The sequence below is a fragment of the Colossoma macropomum genome, unplaced genomic scaffold (genome assembly GCF_904425465.1).
Source record: "Colossoma macropomum unplaced genomic scaffold, Colossoma_macropomum, whole genome shotgun sequence".
In the NCBI taxonomy this organism is placed as follows: Eukaryota; Metazoa; Chordata; class Actinopteri; order Characiformes; family Serrasalmidae; genus Colossoma; species Colossoma macropomum.
The window spans coordinates 15812401-15834814 of NW_023494802.1; the positions used below are offsets into that span (position 1 = coordinate 15812401).

Below are 22414 nucleotides of genomic sequence, written 5' to 3' on the forward strand. Positions count from 1 at the left end.
CCCCTCTCTCTCTCTCTCTCTCTCTCTCTCTCTCTGTCCCTCTTCAAAAACTCTCTGTCTCCACTCATCTCTCTCTGACTCTCTTCCCTTCATTTTCCCTCACTGAAGTCATGTCTTGAGTGGCTGACCCTAAAAAAAAGTCTAAACTCTCAACATCTGAATCTTCTCATACCGCACATATCTGGTGGCAGAATATATCATTCCTTACTCATTATCAGCCTCTAAAACACTGATATCGCAGAGGCGTGCAATATGTAAATGTAAACAAGCCTCTAATCAATTTGTAATTGGGCTGTTATTTCAATCAAAGCATAACGTTTCATCTTTCTAATGTTTGTTCATTATTATTACTGTTTTTCGTAATCTTTTTCTTATTATTCTACGCTCAAAAAATAAATGTTTCTCATCCCGCAGTTTTCAAGCTAGACCCACAAAACTTTGCTGGATCACAGGACCTGTTTCCGATTAGGCTGTCTGTGCTATTCTAAGCGATACGACATACAGTTTTCGTAAAGCAATCGTTCAAAGAAGATATTTTTTCCCGTAGGAAATGAAAGGCTGAATGTTCGGGACATTCAGGTCTAACTGCCACAAGTGAAGTCACAATGCACATCTCTCAAACAGACAGTCATACACAGTGCACACAGACTCACACGCTTACAGCCTAATGCACAGCAATAACAGCCCAAATAGTGAATTTAAGGTGGCACTGAATTTAAGGTGGCAGTGAGTTTAAGGCATTAGTAAATTCAAGGTAGCGGTGAATTTAAGGTGGCACTGCATTTAAGGTAGCACTGAATTTAGGGTGGAACTGCATTTAAGCTGGCACTGAATTTAGGGTGGCCATGAATTTAAGGTATCTGTAAATTTAAGGTGGAATTGCATTTAAGGTAGCATCTAGCAACACATTACCATCCACCTTGGATATTGTAGCAACTGCCTAGCAACACTTCAGCAATACTTTAACAACCATCAACAGTTTTACACCATTTTAACGTTTTAACATACTTGTGCATTGTACCTGTGCACCAGTGTATTGCGTGATACGTGTCATGTATAGTGTAAAAGGTCTTTAAGTGTCATATGACATTTTTGCCATATTGCTCACCTCTAATTATTATTACTATTATTATTAATATTGTTGTTGCGCTATGAATATCCTGGCCTATCACAGGTGTACTTTGGCTGTTGGGAAGAAACAAAGCATTTAATTGATCCCAAAAAACAAATAATTTTGGAGAAAAATAATTTACACCATGTATCAATATATTTCATTCCCCATTAAACATACCCTTTCCACTGTGACGGTGATAATTAGCTCCATTTAGAAATACTTTATCTGGGAACACTGGAGTCCTTTTCTATTTCTGAAACATCACAGTATTTAGTAAAAAGAAGCATATCACAATTTAATTTCCCCCAATATCGCTCAGCCCAAGTCATACACTCTCTCCTTTGACGTGGCCAACCCTCCCTTTGCACACACACACACACACACACACACACACACACACACACATACACACACACTTAGCACTCTCCAGTGCAGTCATCATTTCTGTTATGTTCTGTTGGTAAAGGTCACTAAAGGTCAGGCCATACGAGGTCTCTTGGACCCACCTGTGCACAGGGCTCAAATTTCATACACAGTGCTGCAGTCACAGGCAACAGAGTGCTGAAAACAGCTGATCTGAAACAGAAACTTCTGCACTGGCAATGAATGCACAGATTATTCTCATTTTCATTGTACTAAATCGAAATATGGCACACATGTGCACACAGCTCACAAACAGCTCCAGAGTGTAAACCATAATGACACAGTCAGTGTGCTGAGACTGATTATTATCTCATTACTTTAGTCATGTTCAAGTGCGCACACACACACTTTCTTTTACACACACACACACACACACACACACACACACACACAGAGTCAAGGCAGGACACAAAAGGCTGCCATATATGAGCACGGCCATTATTAACTTAAAACTCCTTAACCTCCTTAAAGATTATATGAATGTTCTTCAAACTTTAAAATGGTTCTCCACATTAGCACACCTCATTTACAAAAATGGTGCTTCAAAAACAAACAAAACCACCCACTGAAAGGTTCTTTAAAGAAGCAAAAGTGGTCCTTTTGGGACCTTTACTTTTAGGAGTGCAGGACAGCACCATTGAAAAATCTAACCTTCCAAATTCAAACAAGTGCTACAGTACAGGGAGCAGGACGAGGCAGGTCTTCAGGCTAAGGTCACCGGTCGTGCAGGTGAGGGTGTTTGGATCACAAACAAGCACTGTATCTACCCTATATACAGTAGTACAGCACAACCTCAACTGACCCTGAGTTGTCTATCAAGCAGAGAGATGTTCACCTGCTGTGTGTGTGTGGGTGTGTGTGTGTGTGTGTAATAGCAGTAACAGGCAGTGACAAGCCTGTCCCTTTATCTCCTCCCATTCAGCTCACTCAGAGAGCCTAATTGAAGTCAATTGGAGAGTGGAGAAAGGGGGATGAAGAGGGACAAAGGGAAAGAGAGCACAGGGGAGAGTGTGTGTGTGACAAAGGGAGAAGGGGGGAGAGAGAGAGAGAGAGAGAGAGAGAGAGAGAGAGAGAAAGAGAGAGAGAGAGTGTGCGGTTGGGCAAATCTGGGGCAGTCACTTCATCATCAGGGGTGCAGGGAGAGCAAAGGAAAAATCCATCTTGGTTCCTTTCTGTACTAAAGTAGCTGAGCTCTGCTTGGACTGCTCAGTTTTCTATCTCCTACGGTGGTCTATGGTGGTCTGCCCCTACTGCCTTGCCGTGCGCACACCCACGAACACACACAGCCAATGACTCGTCTGTAGTGCCTCTTCCACACAGTCCCACTGCGCTGAAGAGGTGAGTCAAACAAATGCCCGGCAGGTGCGTCTGGTCTTTTTCCAACGTGTTCGTATCTCCTAGACCTGTGGTTCTGGAACAGGTTTTCGGGAACTCCAAGATGGTCCACATTTCTGCTCCAACCCAACTTGCGGCACCCAGGGATTAAGCAAAAATGTGGACCTTCTTGGGGTCTCTGAGGAACAGTTAGAGAACCAGTGTCCTACAGCAACACATCGGACATGTATTCAACAGGTTCACCTGTGCGCAACTAACTTTGAATCCAAGTTATGCAAGCAATACAAACTAAGGTCTAGTTTCCTTAATACAGGTTAAGTCTTGGACTAAACTGCAATCCTTACAGTGATTCACCAAAAAACTGCTTTAATATGTGTGCAGGGAAGTAGCCCTATGAGTTATTTATGAACCTCCTGAAATGCTAGATCAAACGCTTTGATCAAAAGCTCATATTAAAATCATCACACGTACACGAGCGGTCTATCAATCAGAGAGCAGCTCCACCCACAACGCGAATGTGTCCCAGTTACAGGACTCCGATCCGTCCCGGGACGTGTACGTGTAGGAGCGGCGTTTTGACACCGAGGCTGCGTTTCCAAGCCTGCGCGTAAACCTACAGCACCAATTAAACGGACTCACGCGCGTCAATTACCAAAAAAGAAAGACAAACACGCGCGCACGCGCTCTCTGCGTGCTCCCTCAGCGGGACGGCGCCGTTCCTCAATTAGGCCACACTGGCGCTGATGTGATCAGGGTTAATAGATTTTTAGAGACTCTTTCTTCCATCCGGCGGGTTTGAGTTATAACGCTGTATGAGCGCAGCGCGAGGCAGAGCCGCTACCGGGCCGGTGGGCACGGAGAAGAGCGCGCGAACAACGACCCAGAGAGAGAGAGGGAGAGAGAAAGAGATAGAGAGTTCTACGATCAACTTACGTCCCTGTCTAAAGGGGGTGTGCACGCGCGTGCCCTACTGCACGTGCCCGCGCGCTACCGGCTGAAAATATATTTGCATAAACAAACACTGGGGCTGACGGGCGTTACGCGCTCGCGCATGAGGGAGCGAGAAAAGAAAGAGGCACAGCCAAAAAAACACCAGAGAGCCAGTCGTACTCACCGCAGCCTTGATGGGCACGTACAGGATGGGTCTCTCCCCGTTTCTGTCCCGCTGTCCTCCCTCGCTGCTCCCCACTTGGAAGCCTTTGGATTTGACCCAGAACTTAAATTTGGCGTTGATGTGGCTGCTGTCCGCGTACGAGTCCGGCTCGTCGCCCTGTAGGAGCGTCTGGAGGATCCGGTTGTATTTGCGCCGGGTCACCGTCTTGGTCTTGCCCGAGTCTCCGTACGTCCGGAGGCACCAGTCCTGAAATTCGCCGAACATCTCTCCTTCAGACAGAGAGGGGCTTCTTTTCACCGAATCCGCGCTCTGCTTCTTGTTAGACATCCCTCTCTCTCTCTCAGATATCCCCCCACCCCTCTCAGCCCCCCTCAAAACCGAAACGAGGTCTTCTTCTTCTTTCTCTCCAAATATGTCTCGGGCCCCGTAGTTTCCCCTCCGTGTGAGAGACGCACTGGGTCTCTTCAGCCTCCTCGCAGGAGCGGCGTATCCCGTCTGAAAGCAGCGAGTCTAGAGGAGTGAGCGCCCGGCCATTTCTGGTTCGTCCTCCTCACACCTGTTAGCTGAGCCGTTTTCTCTCCACTGTCACAAAAGAGACACGAATGGCGCCCCCCTCTCCTCCCCTCTCCTCCCCTTCCTCCTCCTCCTCCTCCTCCTCACGCACCTCTGAGAGAACCAGAGGGACAAAAATAAATAGGAAAAAAAAAACGAGCTAAGCTAGCCTCTCCCACCTGTGCGTGCCGTGGGGCTTTTAGCTTGGCGAGCTAATTCAAACAAGCTGCTCACCTTTTCTTTTCCACACACGAGCGAGCGAGCGCGCGCGCACGTGCTAAAAACGTGAGTGAAACGCCTCAGGAAGGACAGCGTGTGAGGAACAAGCGGGGCGGTCGTCGAAGACCCGCTGTGGGAGTGAGTGAGCGGGGAAAGTGGCCTTTGTTCGGGCTCCCTGCACCGGACGAGGCGACGAGAGGCTCCGGGGGTGAAGAGAGTCTGAGCGGGTCCTCCCTCCTCTCCCTCTTTCCCCCTCCTCTCCCTCTCTCTCTCCTCCTCTGGCTCCACCTGAAACCGCTGTTACCACCTGTTAGCATCAGCGCGCGCGCGCGCTCACGCCTCCCAGCCTCGAGCTCCGGCCGTCCGAGCGGAGGATGTGTCCAGGCGAGCCTGGTGGAGGATTAACGGGGAAGAGGTTTGCCGCGAAGTGACGGAGTTAGACGGCGGCGAGTGGGGCTGAACGGGACCGAGCGCGCGAGCACGGCCGGCATACAGGAAGTGTTGCTGTCACAGAAAACAACGCGCAGGCAGACGACCCAAACAACACAAAGGCGACACTGAGACCGTGTCCAAAACCACATACTGCACTCAACACACTGCATACACTGTACTAACAACGCACTGCTGTCGGTGAAGTCCTACGGGGCTTATAACCACTAATATTAACCCTTTTTTTTGCACGAATTAAGAAAGACACACAAAATGTTTTCAGATTTTTTTCTTATTCAAAATGGCACCATTATACTGAAATACTGAAAGATACATATATATATATATATATATATATATATATATATATATATATATATATATATATATATAATTTAAAACCTTTCTTTTCTTAGTGGGGCGTTCTTTGTATTTCGTTGCCTTATGGCAACAGCGTGACAATGGATCTGCAATGCACGCAATGGGAGTAAACACAGGGCACTGCCACATTCATCATCCAAGCAAGCATGTACAAAACAGCCGAATCCATAAATGTTTTAATAATATGAAAATAATTATGTTGATTAAAAACATCAAAATTGCAGTGTGTGCACTGCAGATTACAGCTCCATTTTCATATGCTGTTGCCTAATGGCAACAATTATTTTTCATCATTTTGTGTAAAACCCAGCAAATCTTGCCTTGTAGAAACAGTCTGACAATGAACCAGCCATCTGCAGTGGAAGTAAACATAGGACATCACCACAGTCATCATCCAGACACGGCAAAGCAGCCAAATGTATAAATGTTTTAATAATACATGAGAATATTAAAATTATTAAATGATATAGAAAGCCAAAAATGATGTTAAAATAGCAGTGTATGCATTGCAGATTGCAGTTCCATTGCCATGTGCTGTTGCCATATATATATTATATATTTTATAATTTTGTACAAAACCCAGAAAATCTGAACTGGGTTTATTAATGAATTATTTTTTTCTTTGTTGTTGTGTATCAAGAATAAGGGTTTCAGAGGCCTGGCCTCACCGCGTGATGTGTGTATGAGAAAAAGAAGTACAGATTGTAACAGGAAGGCATCTGATCAGATAGTATTCCATTTCACTCAGAAAGCTTTCAGTTTCCAAAAGAACAAGGAAAAAAAAGGACTTGAAAATTTTAGTCGACCAAAAAAAGTTATTGTTGCCATATGGCAACACCATGCAGGAAAGGGTTAAATAGTAATGCTAGTGAATATCAGCACTACTGGTGATATCAACAGTTGGCAGTCAGTACTGTTTAGCTGCTGCTATTCAGGAATGTAAAGTTTCCTACAGAATACAGTTTCAGGCTCATTAGTTTAGGCTCAACAGTTTGAACGGAGAGATGTGAACTGGTGTGAGGAGGATGAGCAGCTAGCTGTGGGTAGGTGGTGACTGGTTATGAAGCAGAAGTGTGCGTGCATGTTTTTTGGGAAGCCCCTCATATCAGCTGCATGTTTTCCACACATTTGTCGGTTAAACCGTCTTGTTTTTCTCCAGACTGCCATATGAGAGTGTGGTCCCTTAAAAAAAAGGAACAGATGCAGTTAAACCGTTTTTTTATATATATATATATATATATACACACATTCATACGCTCACCCTTTCACATTCTCTCACTTTCTTAGGTTAAAACAAGAGAGTGCATCTAGAAGTCTGTTTACTTGCAGCAACACATCTTGATCCAGCTCATCAAGGCCTTCTGGAGCCTCAGCATTCTAGAAGGAGGTGGGTTGGATCACATTTGGAGCTCATGACTAAGCGGGCATGGGAATGTTTCCGATGTCCAAGTGAAAAAAATCCCTTTGAATGTCCTTCCAACTCATAATTCCTGCTCAGAAAGTTGGAGTTCCTCTGGAGATGTTAATCTGTGATGTCATTTCAACACAGTCCTGCCCATCGAACAAAGGCTTTGGCTGAAATGGATCCTGTTTGCATTTTGAGGCACTGTTGAGTGCATCGGCTACTTCGTCCGTAATATAAAAACGGAATTCCAGAGTAATTTTGAGGGCACTATAAAATCCACTCTGCACTCACAATTTCTAGTGAACAGTGTAATTCACTATGTCTGCTGAATATGCAGGGTGATTAAAAAAGATGAACTCAATCTCAAAATGATTTATTTCACTTATACTATATTATACTATATTACAGAACAATGCAGTAAACTGTAAATGGTTTAAATGAGCATAAAGTTTATTATGTAATTTTACAAGTGCTCAGTATGAACCTCCTCCAGCTGTACAGACAACATCAACACCATAGTCAAATTCATCCCATACTGGATTGAGCATGTCGGGTGTCGCTGCACTTACGGCTCTTTCAGTGAGATTTCGGAGATCATCCAGTGTTGTGGAACCAAAGACGAACGCTCTGATCTGTTGGAGCTTCACTGTCCATCTTTCGGTGACAGTCAGAAACTCTATGACCCCCTCTTTCAATTGGAATGTGATTGGTTCCTAGGCGCCTCACGGTTGTAAAAACATGGTGCTTTTAAAATCGGATGAATCTTTTTGAATCACCCTGTATGCCACGATGCACTGCAAGTTTCATTACTAACACAGTCTTGAAGTTGTGTTGAAAATATTGTATTCATTAGATGAGCGCACACAAACGCTACCATAACGTTGTAATTGCTAGAGGGAAACCAAGATTTTTCAGTGCGGCCCAAGTTGAGGCTGTGCCAACAAAAAAGAAAGTAGCTGCTGTCAGTTGTATTGTACATTGGGTGTATTTTAGTTAGTCAGCAGCCACAAATGAACACTGCAGGCTACAATATTTGTAAAAGACTTCAGTCAAGTTTTTCACTTTTTCCTCGTCCCCTGCATTTTTTCAAAGTGTTACGCCCATGTCCAGTCTACGCCTATATAAAAGCCAGCTTCAGCCTTGTTCAAGCAATTCATGTTGCTTTGTTTATGTATATGCAACTGGTGAGCACTGACACAGGCTAATAATGAGAAATGATTCAGGCATTTTTACCACTACTTAGTAAACTAATGAGTTCTCACCCATATAGCATAATATTAACGAGGAAGTGAGGCTCCATTTCGGTCACAGCCAAAGAATTTATGGCAGGTTTTAAAGGGCTGTATCACTGAAATAAAGGAAGCAATATGTAGACATTGTAAAAGTTTTAAAAACACCATTCACTACCCAGTCACTACCCAGTCAGTAGATGAAAATATTCTACAAAAACAGCCCATTATGAATTTACTGATTCTGTGATGTCACAGAAACTCATTTACATATATGCACCTAAAACAGTTTATCCCTGCTCGTTCAGACTGAAGTTCTAAGGAGTGTTTTGTTCTGAATGAAGCACAACACAGGGCAGCCAATCAGAACAGAGCTTATTTACCTTATATGAGTCTCAAAGCCACAGTAATAAAAACAACTTGTTTAATTCTAAGGGATAAAATGCAAACCTACAAACAAGAATGAAAACGTTGTTTATTTTAACTTACTGACCAGTTATGATGATCTGTGGATGAGGTTTAGCTCAGCACCTGTTTAGTCTAGCCTTGAGCTCGTATTCTAAGAAACACAAATCAGTGTGTGCAAACCGAATGAAACAATTCAAATACCTAAAAATAATGACATTTCCACAGGGCAGAAATATCTCAATACACGAGTGCACTTCAGCACATCAAAGGCGCTCGGCGCAGTGTTACTGTCTCAAAGCGCCATGAGGTGAAACAATGGCGTGGATGTGAGGACTTCTCCGTTAAGACCTTGAGAGAGACTGTGAATAGAGGAAGCCTGGACGTTCTGTGCTAAAATAGATGTTTGTGTTACTGCAAGTGCTGTGTGTCTGGGTCATATGCCACACACACACACACACACACACCAGACAGACCCAGGAAAACAGAATACTGCTTTGGCAGTATTAGATGTTTGTATTAGATGTTTGTCTTAAGGGGGGAAGCCTCACTTTTTTGGCCTAATTCAGTCATTGAGATGTAAACAAAGTCATTTAGAGTGGTTTAATGTAAAATCATTAATTGTAGAGAAACCTACAAACTCTGCTTAACAGTGGTGGTGATAGGAACCAGGGGTTGCCCTGTTTTCAACAAAAATAGAGCCATTTTTACATTTATAAATCCAGCCATATTTACTATCCAAAACAACCAGTGACACTACACCTGTTTCCTGGGTTTTATATGTAATGTTGATTATGAAATAAAATAAAAATAGTGATAAATCTGAAAAATTTTCTCTGGGGACTATTTTGATTAGTAACACTGTTACCCCATGAACGGATGTCAAAAAATGTATTTTAGGCCAAAATCTTTTCTCAAAACTATCGTAAACAATGTCTCAGGCATCAGGCAGCATATTAATAACCATTTCATGTATTAACTTTCTGTAAAAACAGCTTCTGGTGGCATTAAACACTCACAGAAAACTGAATTTTCCATTTCCTTTATCAGAAAGGAAACAATATGCAAACACTGTTAAAGATGGAACTATACATGGAAACTATGCTGCAAAAACAACTCATTTTGAAGTCATTGTTCCTGTGATGTCACAGGAACCAACTCATTTACATACATCCACCTATTCAACCTGCAGCAGTTTGGCCCCGCCCCTTTATATTCAAGTTCTAAGGAGTGTTTCAGCTCTGAGTGCGTTCTGAATGAAGCACAATGCAGGGCAGCCAATCAGAACAGAGCGTCATTTATCTTATATCAGTCCGAAAGGCACAGTATCAAAAACAACCTGTTTCATTCTAAGCGCTAAACAGGTTTTCTTTTTGTGACGTAGCTATTAAAGGCAGCACTTTGGACATCTGGTTCCCATCACCACTCTGATGTTGACTTTGTTTACATCGTGAATAAATTAATAAATTTATTCAAATTCTCTTTTAAGCATCTCTGATCTGCCTGTTTACAGTTTTCCAAGAAATTAATTTAGGGTTATACAGTTTCTACATTTACTGTTGTTGCAAGGATTACCTTTCAGCACTTCTTGTGTACGTGGTGCTAATGTGAAAAGGAAACACTATTACGGCATAACTTACAAAATTAAATGTAATATTGTGAAAACAGCTTCACTGAGGAGTTAGTACACATGCTATGACCTTAAAACATGAATCATCAGGCCGAGACTCAGTGAAACGTGGGGAATTTCAATATTTCACCCATTTCAGGATTGAGGAATAAGGCACATGGTAAAGTTTAATCATTTTGAAACTACCAAACATTTAAGGGTGAAACATTTAGACGTAATATTAGTTAATATTAATAAAATCACATTAGAGAATGAAGTAAGCTAGTGTTGGTTTGTACTGTATATGGGCCATTCTACCTAATTAGTTCACAATGTGGTCCCACAGTAAAACAATACTATATAAAAAAGGATCCAGATCTTAGATATTAGGATTATGTTATAATCTGTTTAAGCCCCGTTTTAGTCTGTAGGCGGAGCCTTATTTTAGCCATGCCCCTGTGTTTTAGAGCAGGAAGTGAGACTGCATCCCTGTTCCTCGTGGCCACATGGTGAGCAGTTAAATCCCATTGTTTTGAAGACTGAAAATCAGTGTTTAAAATTAAGAACTGTTACTACAGAAACACATAATGTCTGTTTTTTATCTTTTAATTAAAATAAACACGATTTATGTGTATCTGTTTAAAGTTGTGTTTGCTTGTCATGTACTTGCTAGCATTTTTTTAGTTCTGCTTGAAATTAACTAAAATTGTCACTTTATTAAAATAAATGAATAGTCCATTTTGTCACTAAACCATAACACTACTGAAACTTTACCAAATGTTTTGGTAGTGATGATGATTGTTTTAGTGACAAATTATAATTATATTTAAGATATAAAATCATTTTAAGCAAAATAATTTTAAAGTCCAAGTCAGTTACAGGTCTGAAATGAGCTTTGAACTCTGACTTTGAACCAATTCAGTAAAATGATCCATGTATCCTCCATCCATCTCTGTTCTATGGGTTTGTGAATTGGGATAACTGCATTCATGAAAAAAAAAGTAAAAAAAAAATAGTATGTTGGAAATGTATTACAATATATTTCATATTTATTTTCGAATATAAGTGAAAAGTATATTGTCACTGCAAGAACAAAACCTTGTATCTCCAAAATTGTAACTTCACAGGAGAAGGAAAAAACCTCTTTGACTTAAAATGGACATTCATGTAAAAAGATTATAGTCAAAGTAATTTTGGACCATTTCTGTTGGTCAGTTCATCATGAAATTTTGAAACATTGTAGGAGAGGGTATTTTCAAAAAACAACAAAAATAGGGGTACAAAGCTTTGTCCCAGCAACAGTATATCGACAACATATAACAATATATGTCACTCTTATAAGGGAGCAGTCAGTATTATTTTACATTCAAACATAAGAACTCCATGATGAACTAACTCCATTAAAAAAGGACTAACTTTCCTAAGTACAACTGTAGCTTCACAAATCATTAAAATTAAATGTAACTGTGGAACATATGGGAGTTGCGTACTATGTTAACTGGTATCTTGTGACATTAACAGTCATGATCCCATGACTTGTTTTAAGATGAGTTTAAAACACTTGTACGACATTTCCCCCCTCGGGACAGTTACGATGAAGCACTGCTTCAGCTTTCACTGCTGAACACAAATCCCCCTCTCAGCAAAAGCCAGCGGCCCGCAGATCAAAACCGCCTGACAGCAGGGCTTTATCGAAATAGTCTCTCGCTTTGGGAAGTGAAAGTGGGTTTCAAAACTCTCCCGTCTCCCTCCCTGCCTCCTTTTTCCCCTTTTTGAGCTGCTGGCCCGAGAGAGAAGTGCACGCCTGGCCCGAGAGAAAAGCGGTCAGTCATCTGCGGTTAGCCCACTCATGCCTGTTCTCCAAAAGTGTATGTCACCCTGTCTGTCGAAATCACAACCGCTGCCTTGGCCTGCGCCCTGCGCCGGCAGCCTTAGTGCTCTATGGGTTGCAGAACTGGGATGATTTTCATAACTGTTTCATGTTGACTGTTCAGTTTGAAAATACGACAACTCCACTGCTGGGCATCCGTCCCACTGTACATGCAGATCTACTGTCAATGATTTACAGTAGGAGCGTTACTAAACTCTTTAAAAAACAAAGATGCTAAAAGGTTTCTTTGGAGCAATGCCACTGAAGAACTATCTTTGGTTCCCTAAAGCACATTTCAATGGCTCATTCTTTAATTAATGAGATGTGTGAAGACCCCTTACTTAAGGCTTAAAGAACCTCCACATAATGTAAAGGTTCTACACCAATCAAGAGAAAAGAATGTTTCCTGGAACCGGACATCCAAGCCAAGAACCATTTAGCAACTTTTATTTAAGAGTGTTGGCCTCCAAAACAAAAAAGTCATGATTTTGATACTGTGGCCCCCAATAGTATTTGGACACAATGTCCCATTGGTAAACTTTAGTGTAGTAAGTAACTTCATAAAATGATATTTGTTTCAGGGAACAACACTTTCAGCCCAATGTCAAACTAATGCAGCTAATGTGTGGAGAAAGCCTGGAGAAGATTTCTAACCAGACTGGACTGAGAGTGCTGTAAAGCACAGAGGTGGACACATCAAGGTCTGAGGCTGTTTTTCTTACAGTGGTGAGGTTGTGTCCATTGATGGGATCATGAACTCAGAAATCATTTTGGATGCAAACATGCAGAAGTCTGCAAAGAGATTGCTCAAACAACAGAGGCGGATCTTTCAGCAGGAAAACGATCTGAAAAAACACATCGGCCGCCTTTTGAAAGAATACCTTACCAAAAAGAAGAAGGTCTGTTTACAATGATTGAGTGTGTTTACATGCACGTAATAATCCAATGACTGCAGAAAATCAGATTTTGTCAGTAATCCGATCAACGCATTTAATTGCATATAAGTAATCAGATAGTGTAAAAAGTCTAGGTCTACATGAGTTGGATAGTAATTGGATTTCTGATTTGCAACCAGCCAATAAACTCATAGAAAACATGACATAAACACAACATAAAACTCAAACTTAAGGCTTTTTAAATATAAACAAACATCATCTAGAAGATCAAGAATATTTAAACCCTTCATTTCGTCAAGCATGCGTTTGCTTTCAGCATCGCTCCAAAAGTATTTTGCTACATTTGCTGCAACAATGCTTGCTTATTTCCGGTGCCGTGCTGTTTTTGCAAATGAGAAATGCGAAAGAAATCAGAGGAAGAGTTTACATGCATGGAGAAATCTGACTACTGAGCTAACATCCAGCTTACTTTATCTGATTTCTTAATCGGATTTCTAGACCCTACTTCGATCTAAGAAATCAGAGTGTGCTGTTTACATGACCATTTAAATAATCAGATAACTGCAGAAATCTGATTATGATCAAATTACTGCAAGTAAACGCAGTCAATGTGACGTGGTTTGACATTTTGTTTCCTGACACAATGAACTTAACAGATTTTTAAGTAGGTAAACAAATGTCCGAAAACTTTTTGGGCCACTCTAGCTGAAGATTGGAGTTTGAGGTGTTTAGCTCCCTAAAATGTATAGACAGATCTATATGGAATAAAAATAAAATACAGTCGGCATCTCACAAAAAACATTTTTAAAAGCTTTAGTGCCCTTTTTTTTACACACCATCAGAAAAACATCATTTACAAAGTTGACTGAAGTAGGATGAGCCGTCTAAATGGAATAGTCTCTAAGAATAACACCGCAAAGGCAACATTCTGTGGGTCTATTCTTTGAATATGCTCAGGTCCGTATACTGGCTGCCTATGTACATCTGTCCAATTTCCAGCTCCATAAGAAAAAAAAAAAGCGTGACTATAGGTAGTTCTGTCTATCTGTTGCTATGACGGCAGCGTTCAGTAGAGGCTATGTGGGGGCGTTGGGTACAGTGTGCCGCAGAGCTCCGTTCTATAACTCTGCCCATTTCAGAGAGCGCGTGTGAATGTATAGGTACTTCTGCCTGTGCCTGTCCTTCTGCTACTACAAATCAGACTCCTACCGCACAGACAGTCCACAGTGCTTCCACGAACAAGCACCTTTGGAGCATTTGCAGCAGTCTCCCAGCATGCACACACACTAACAGACGGCGGAGGGGGATGACTGAAGTGGAGCAGTGCACGACATTGACATCTAAACAAGCTGTGTGTCAAAAAACTCCTTTCCTAAAGCTACACCCAGCTATGAGAGCTACAGCAGACAGAACGGACGTTCGTGGTGATCACGATCTACAGGCTCGGTGAATGTTCTCATTAATGTTTAAAGCCTGAGAAAAACAGGTTTAGAGATCAGGTGCTAATGATAAAATTAGATTTGTTTTCCGCTTATAAACAATTCAAACAAGCTACCAAAGGTGCAAAAATACATAAATGGACGTGGAAATTCAAATGTGTCAGTTTTGGCATGTCACAACTGATTACAGTCAGTTATATTGAAAAAGTCATCGCTCATACTTTAGCCAAAGTACAATTATTGGGCTATTTTCAGACATTAAAAAATAGTTTGGTATAGTTTATTATTTTTATAGTTCTTCCAGTCAGAGTTGTACAGTCAGTTTATTTTTTAATAACATTTCTGAATCATACCACAATGATCAAATTCAATCATGGAGAAATTTGAGATGTCCTGATGCACAGAATTATTTTCCAAAGAAATGTAATTGAATCAGATCCGATCCTGAAACTGAGAACTTGAGTATTGGACAATGCCAATATTTTCCTTGAAATGTAAACAATTTTTAATTGACACTTTTCTTAAAATGAGCATTTGAGCGTAGGCTATGAAGCTCTAACTACTCCAACACTTTACTACCCTACTAGTTTCATGTGGCCACTAACAAGGTGACACCGTCTAAAACCAACTCCAAATTCATCTGGTCTGCTTTTTAATGATAACACAAGCAAAACAGCTAACTGTTTGTAACTGTTTTTCCCTTGCAGGAGGTCATGTTTATTTTTACCACATATGTTCTCTGCCCATGTGACACATGCTTAACTACATGCCTAACTAGAGTTTTCTCAGGGGACTCTTTAGCCATGCTAACTTATGTTACATATATGGGCTAACGACAGGCTTGCTGTCTGTCTGAAAATGCTGACGAGCGCATCATCACCCCATACTTTGAGCTCTACGTTCATAAGATGTTGAACTGGTTTAGAAAATTCATGTTTTTTTCACCACCCTAATAATTTTACATTCCCACCACATTTAGGCCCAACATTTTTCATGCTGGTCCCCAGATGTTCATGTTATGAGATCACACCTGGCCTTCCTAGACTACTACTCCACAGGAAGAAATACTTAGCTAAATACAGGACATGACATGTGAGCATGTTGGACTGGATCAGATTCATTTTTCTTCCTCCTTCGATATCCGATCCAGAATTTTCTGCTAATATTGACCCAATACCAATACCCATCAACGCTGATGTGCAGTCTCTGTAAGCTGTAATCATTGCTGCAAATCAGGTTTATATCAGATCACATCACGTCAGAAAAGCAGAAAATCCTGATTGCTAGTCCAATCATACATACACCCGAAAAACCAGTCAACCAGTGAACCTGATCGGCTGAACAGCACGTTTCGATTGTGACCAATGAGCTGTAACTGAGACCCCTCACATGCAGATCAGGTTTGCATACGAGTTCCCCTCATCTGGTATGCAAACAAAGCAGCACAGAAGTTATGAAAGTGAAATTTACATGGGCCTACAGCTGTGATTGATTCCGTTAGCATTAGCATCGTCTCAGCCAGAAGAGAGGTCACTGGAGTTTCAGTCAGTCAGACAGTCAGTAAGTCAGTGTGTCACTGCTCTGCTTCTCGCTCATCATCCCTGACAGTAAACGGAGCCAGGACTGTTACTAGCATCACACATGACTGATAGCTCAATGTGTTGTCATTACAAGAGCAAAGTGTGGCTTTGTGTATTTGGTGTGAAAGCACACGTCTAAAAATAAAGAATCGGAATGGATTTTGAGCCCCGCTGTGAGGCTGAGAAGGCTTGAAGTTTTTCCCTAGAATTCAGAGCAGCCTACCACCGCACCTTATCCATATCTTATCTCATTCTGTACAAAAAATACATTAGACAATATTAACTCTTGGTGTAAAATACAGGGTGATTCAAAAAGATTCATCCGATTTCAAAGCACCATATTTTCAGAACCATGAGGCGCCTAGGAACCAATCACATACCAATAGAAAGAGGGGGTCACCGGAAGATGGCTACCTTCAGTCTGAGAGGAGATGAGACCCCTGAACAGAAAGCGTTCTGCATTCTCCACTTCACTAAGAGTGAATCCGTCATAACTGTGCAGCGTGATTTTCGTGGACAGTGAACCTCCACCAGCTCAGAGCGTTCGTCGTTGGTTCCACAACTCTGGATAATCTCCGAAATCGCACTGAAAGAGCCGTGAGTGCAGAGACACCCGACATGCTCAATCGAGTGTGGGATGAATTTGACTATGGTGTTGATGTTGTCCGTACAGCTGGAGGAGGTTCATATTGAGCACTTGTAAAATTACATAATAAACTTTATGCTCATTTAAACCATTTACAGTTTACTGCATTGTTCTGTAATGATTTACAAGAGAAATAAATCATTTTGAAATCGGATGAATCTTTATGAATCACCCTGTATTTTATAGTATTCACGCACTGTGCTGCATTGAGAATTATGCAATATTAGAACTGACTATAAAGATAATAAGAAGAAAATAATAATTTTCAACACAGTACTTTTTGAGGGCCAAAATAAAATCAGGCTATTTTTAAATGTAAACATGTGAAAAGTCTATTGTTTTTATCGTCTATTTCCACTTCTGTGTAAGTAGCTCTTCCATTCACACTTACGCATTCATATACATTCACTGAGCACTTTACGATTAGGTACATCTACCCTGTATTTACACTTATTGTCTGTTTGATCAGCTTCACTTACTATATAGGTGCGCTTTGTAGTTCTACAGTTACAGACTGTAGTCCATCTGTTTCTCTGCATACTTTGTTAGCCCCCCTTTACCCTGTTCTTCAATGGTCAGGACCCCTACAAGACCACCACAGAGCAGGCATTAATTCAGCACTGCAGTAACACTGACGTGTTAGTGGTGTGTTAGTGTGCTGGTATCAGTGGATCAGACACTGTGTCCACTCACTGCCCACTCACAGACACTTCTACCTTGTCAGTCCACCTTGTGAATGTAAAGTCAGAGACAACAGCTCATCTGCTGCTGCACAGTTTGTGTTGGTCATCAGTGGTCACAGGATGCTGCCCACCGGACGCTGTTGTCTGGATATGTTTGGTTGGTGGACTATTCTCAGTCCAGCAGTAACACTGAGGTGTTTAAAAACTCCAGCAGCACTGCTGTGACTGATCCACTTGTACCAATGCAACACACACTAACATGCCACCACCACATCAGTGTCACTGCAGTGATGATCCACCGCCCAGTTACAGCCAGAAACTGTAACTGTAGAACTACAAAGTACACTTATATGGTAACTGGAGTCCTAGACAAAGGGTGTAGATACAAGGAGGTGTACCTAATAAAGTGACCAGTGAGTGTATTTCTAAACATATTTCTGAATTGTATCAAAATAATTAAGCTGAATCAAACTGTGGTGAAATCTGAGATTTCAATATGCTCTGAACTGTTTCTTAAAAAAACGATAATTTAATCAAATTACTGTGAGGTCAGAAATGTTCACCCCTATATTAGCACTAATTTGGCTTAATTTGATCATTTTTGTAAACTTGGAAGTGGAGTTTTATCTGGTTAATTCTAACATGTGGTAGAAATGCTAGACATTCTGCAACTTCCTTCACTGAATAATCAGTTGTGAATCTATTTAAAAGCTTTGTCATGTAACCAGAGCTACACTTTGTGACGTTGCTCAACATGAAGGGAAATCACAAGTTTGACCCACTGTATTATGGATATTGCATTAAGAATGCATATCGTTGCATAATAATGCATTGCAAAACTAGGGCAGCATCAGGCTCTTCAAGCAGCGAGCGGCCAAACACCCATCGATCCCTAACGCTGCACCTCATTATTGTCCTGTCCTAAGACTCTACACTGCTATAATAGCTATTTAATGATCCTCAATCCATCTTCTATAATCAAGACTGTGCCTGGAGCCACCAAAGACCTGGAACGCACTTGAAATTTATGAATGCTATTTTACTCAAAGGGAGGAAAACAACAGAAAAGGAGAACGATGCTCGTGATAATTTGCCACATGACGTTGTGAGCTGGTACTGGATAATAGTTTTAGTGATTTTATTTAATGTAAAAGAACCACATGCTGAGTTATCGAAAGAATTAGACACAATTAGCTGGAAACCTCACATCAAGATTCCGATTAGCATCTGAAATCCAGAGTGCCTAGTTTTCACAGGTCAGTCCTGAGGCAGGACTGCAACATGCTACAGCTAACGGAGCGTAGACGAGAGCACAACCTAAGTCCTTGGTCCAGGCATCTCCATGGCAACCCCTTTAAAGTGCAGGACCTGGAGCACTTCTCCGCCACTCCCTGAACACAGTGGAGAGATGGGGGAGAGAGAAAGGGAGAGAAAGAGAGAGCAACCCAAATGCCCCAACGCTGCGGCCTCTGGCTCGGGTGAGCAACCCAATAACCTTCACTGATGGACGGGTCTCACTGAGGAATGACATGAGCAAAATGAAAAGGGATTAATGTCATTCTTTCAGCTTTGTGCAAAGCCAATAACGTCAATAACCCACCCCAGCCTTCGGATTATAAGAAGGGCAGGTCCCTTGATGATGTATTAACAGAGCTAGTTCTATAATAAACTACATTTTACACAGGTACACAGCGATCAGTGCATTCTCAGTATGTTACAATTGCACAGGAGCAAAGGGGGTAGCACCGCTAACAAGGACAGCTAATGTCCACCAATTAACCCAATGCACATTGCACACTGAAATCATATGTAGTGTTAGCCTCAAAGATCTGTCTTGGGTAATCGAACACACTTCAGATAAGTGGAAAAGCGTTCTCCATTGCGTGATTAGCTTAATGATGGGGAGAGAGGTTGACTGAGTTTTGATTGATGGGGAAGACCAGAGCGCTATAACACTCTTTGACTCAACGGAGGCTTGTTTTCTATTTTTTATAGATGATATATGGCCAAAAGTATGTGGACACCCCTGCTAATTACTTGTGTGTTTCAGCCACACTCATTGCTAACAGGTGGATAAAATTAAGCACATAGCCTTGCAGTCTCGATAGACAAACACTGGCGGTAGAGGCTCGAACTGATGAGCTTAGTGACTTTAAACATGCAACTGTCTTAGGATGCCACCTCTGCCACATGCCAGCATGTGAAATTTCTGTCCTGCTAGATCTGCTCCTGACAACTGTAAGTACTATTATTGTGAAATGGAAACGTCTAGGAGCAACAACAGCTCAGCCACGAAGCAGCAGACCACACAAACTCACAGAGGGGGGTTGCCGAGTGCTGAGGCACACAGCCACTATCCTCTGTTGAGTCACTCACTACAGAGCTCCAACCTGCCTCTGGAAGCAACATCAGCAAAAGACCTGCACGTTGGGAGCTTCGTAAAATGGGTTTCCATGGCCGAGCAGCTGCACACAAGCCTAAGATCAAAATGTACAGTGCTAAGTGTCACGGGCAGTGGTGTAAAACATGCCACCACTGGACTCTGGAGCAGTGGAATCTGTCTGTTACAAATAACAGTAGTGTAGAAATCTACTGTACACTCACTATATAAGCAAGTTAACCCTTGTGTGGTGTTGATGTGTTTGTTACTCAGTGGTCTGGTGACCCACTGCATTATTGTTTTTTTTTTTAAATCAATACAGCCAAAACAATTTATGTAAAAGTACCAGATGTTAAAATATATCAAGTGTCCAGCGTAGGGTTCTCCTTTAGCAGCTGTAGCCAGTCAGCAGCCTGTCCATGTTGTCCACCCTCACACACACATACATACACACAAGCACACACACAGGTTGGATTGGATTGGGTTGGGTTGGATTCAGTAATTGCTGTGAATGCTAATTACTTCCAATAAGCAAAGCTGGTTTGTCAGTAACCTGAGGAGTACCTCTCGACTTTGCTTCTGGTAAATACTGAAGAAAATGAGACACAAATGGGTGAAGCTTTATAAGATGCCTCCCAGCAACAACTGTGCTTGATAAATGTGGCTGGTGTTTCCAGACTAAGATGTAATGACATCAAGCCAATGAAGCCTGAAAATGCCAACATACCATATCAATCCTGTTTGCATATCGCTGCTGTCGGAAGAAAACCTCGTATCTCCATTTTTGTCTTTTTTCAGTTTCTGACATAATTTGAAAATGTCTGTTGCCCTTTACATTGTCTGTAAATTTCATGATGAATGGACCAAAAGAAACAACCCAAAATGACTTGGAAAAAAGTCTGGTTCCATTGACTTACATTAAAAGTAAAGTAAGTTTTTTCCTTCTCCTGTAAAGTTTTGGAGATATGAAGTTTTCTTCCGACAACAGCGATATATTGCAATATTTCACTGGATGCTTGCTACCCAGCAGGCTGTGTGGCCCTCCTGACAAAAACTTTGGCTACAGCAGTTACAGTACAGTCACAGTAAGTCAGAGATCACCCTTCTTTTATTTGATTTCTGGTCAAAACGGACATTGCATGCAAATTATTCATTGTTCAGGGTAAGAAAAAAAAGAAAATATAAATTTAACAGTAGCTACAAAAACTAAATTCCAGTACTGAGTGTGTCGATGTCTTTAAGACATACTCCATTCTTTTCAGGGAACTTGTTTCAGTTTTTCACACCCCCAGAGTGTTTGCTGTAGTCCATTTATGGAAACTAAGCTGCCAAAACATCCTGTTTTGAATTCATTGCTTTTGTGAAAGGCAGAAATGCAATGTTTTCTCTTCTCCTTGAGTCCCATTCCCCCCATCTTACACTGCAAGTATTATCACTGTCAAAGTACTGCAGAATTCAATATTTAAATGGTCAATACCTGTTTTTTTTTTAAAGAAAGGTTAAATGTATGTAAATAAACTACACATATACTGTATTCTAACACTGGTGTTGTTAATTTACAGAAGCAATGTTATGAATGTAAATACACACAAACAAGTGATCACCTTTATTTCACAGACATTTGTGTTTATTATAATGGTTGTTATGCTTATTATTATTATTATGGTGGAATACTGCATGTCAGAATACGTAGCTGAACTATAACTAGCGAAACTGCTGAATTACAGTAATAAGCAGTATTTCTAAGAAGATAATTGGCTATAATATTTCACATTTACCATCATTGAGAAAACAGACTTTTAACTGTAAATGAGTTTTTGTCTGGCACCTCTGCTGCTGAACGTTTTACCCTTCTTTCTTTAACTGATTTTGTTTTTAACAGCATAGTGAACAGGAAAGGAGTGTTGCAACCTACCCCATCCTGGTCAGTCATGACATGCTAGGTTTTTTAGCATGAATGTTTTAAACCAGCACACATTTTACATGTTGAACTACAGAACTGCTGATTTAGGCCATTTAATTTACAATTCCAAAAAAGTTGGGACGTTATGTAAAATGTAATTAATGTAAATAAAAACAGAATGCAATGATTTGTAAATCTCATAGACCCATATTTTATTCACAAGAGAACATAGAACCACAATAGAACACATATCAGATGTTGAAAGTGAGACATTTTACCATTTCATGAAAAACATTAGCTCATTTAGAATTTGATGGCAGCAACACGTCTCAAGAAAGTTGGGACAGTTCTTTTAACAACAGTTTGTTAACATCTGGGAAGTGAGGAGACCAGTTGCTGGAGTTCTGGGAGAGGAATGTTGTCCCATTCTCGTCTGATGTAGGATTCTAGCTGCTCACCAGTCCTGGGTCTTCTTTGCCGGATTCTTCGTTTCACGACGTACCAAATGTTTTCTACTGGGGAAAGGTCTGGACTGCAGGCAGGTCAGTTCAGCACCTGGACTCTTCTTCTGAAGTTGTGATGGATGCAGTACGTGGTTTAGTGTCATCTTGCTGAAATATGCAAGGCTTTCCCTGAAAGAGTCGTTGTCTGGATGGAAGCATATGTTGTTCTAAAACCTCTATATACTGTTCAGCATTGATTGAGCCTATTGTTCCACAATTTTAGACAGTTTTTTCGCATCTTTGCTTCTGAAAGAGTCTCTAAAATGCTCTTTTTTATACCCAGTCATGTGAGTTAGTTG

At 41.2% G+C, this 22414-nt stretch overlaps 1 protein-coding gene across 1 annotated transcript in view; it reads right to left on the reverse strand.

The window, feature by feature from the left end:
• nol4lb (nucleolar protein 4-like b) overlaps positions 1 to 4600 on the reverse strand; it is a 126353-nt gene extending 121753 nt beyond the window's left edge. The window contains exon 1 of the mRNA XM_036591733.1: positions 3987 to 4600. Within this exon, the coding sequence (XP_036447626.1) occupies positions 3987 to 4313 (327 nt within the window). The 5' untranslated portion in view covers positions 4314 to 4600. The remainder of the gene's footprint in view (positions 1 to 3986) is intronic.
• Between the last annotated feature and the right edge of the window lie 17814 nt (positions 4601 to 22414).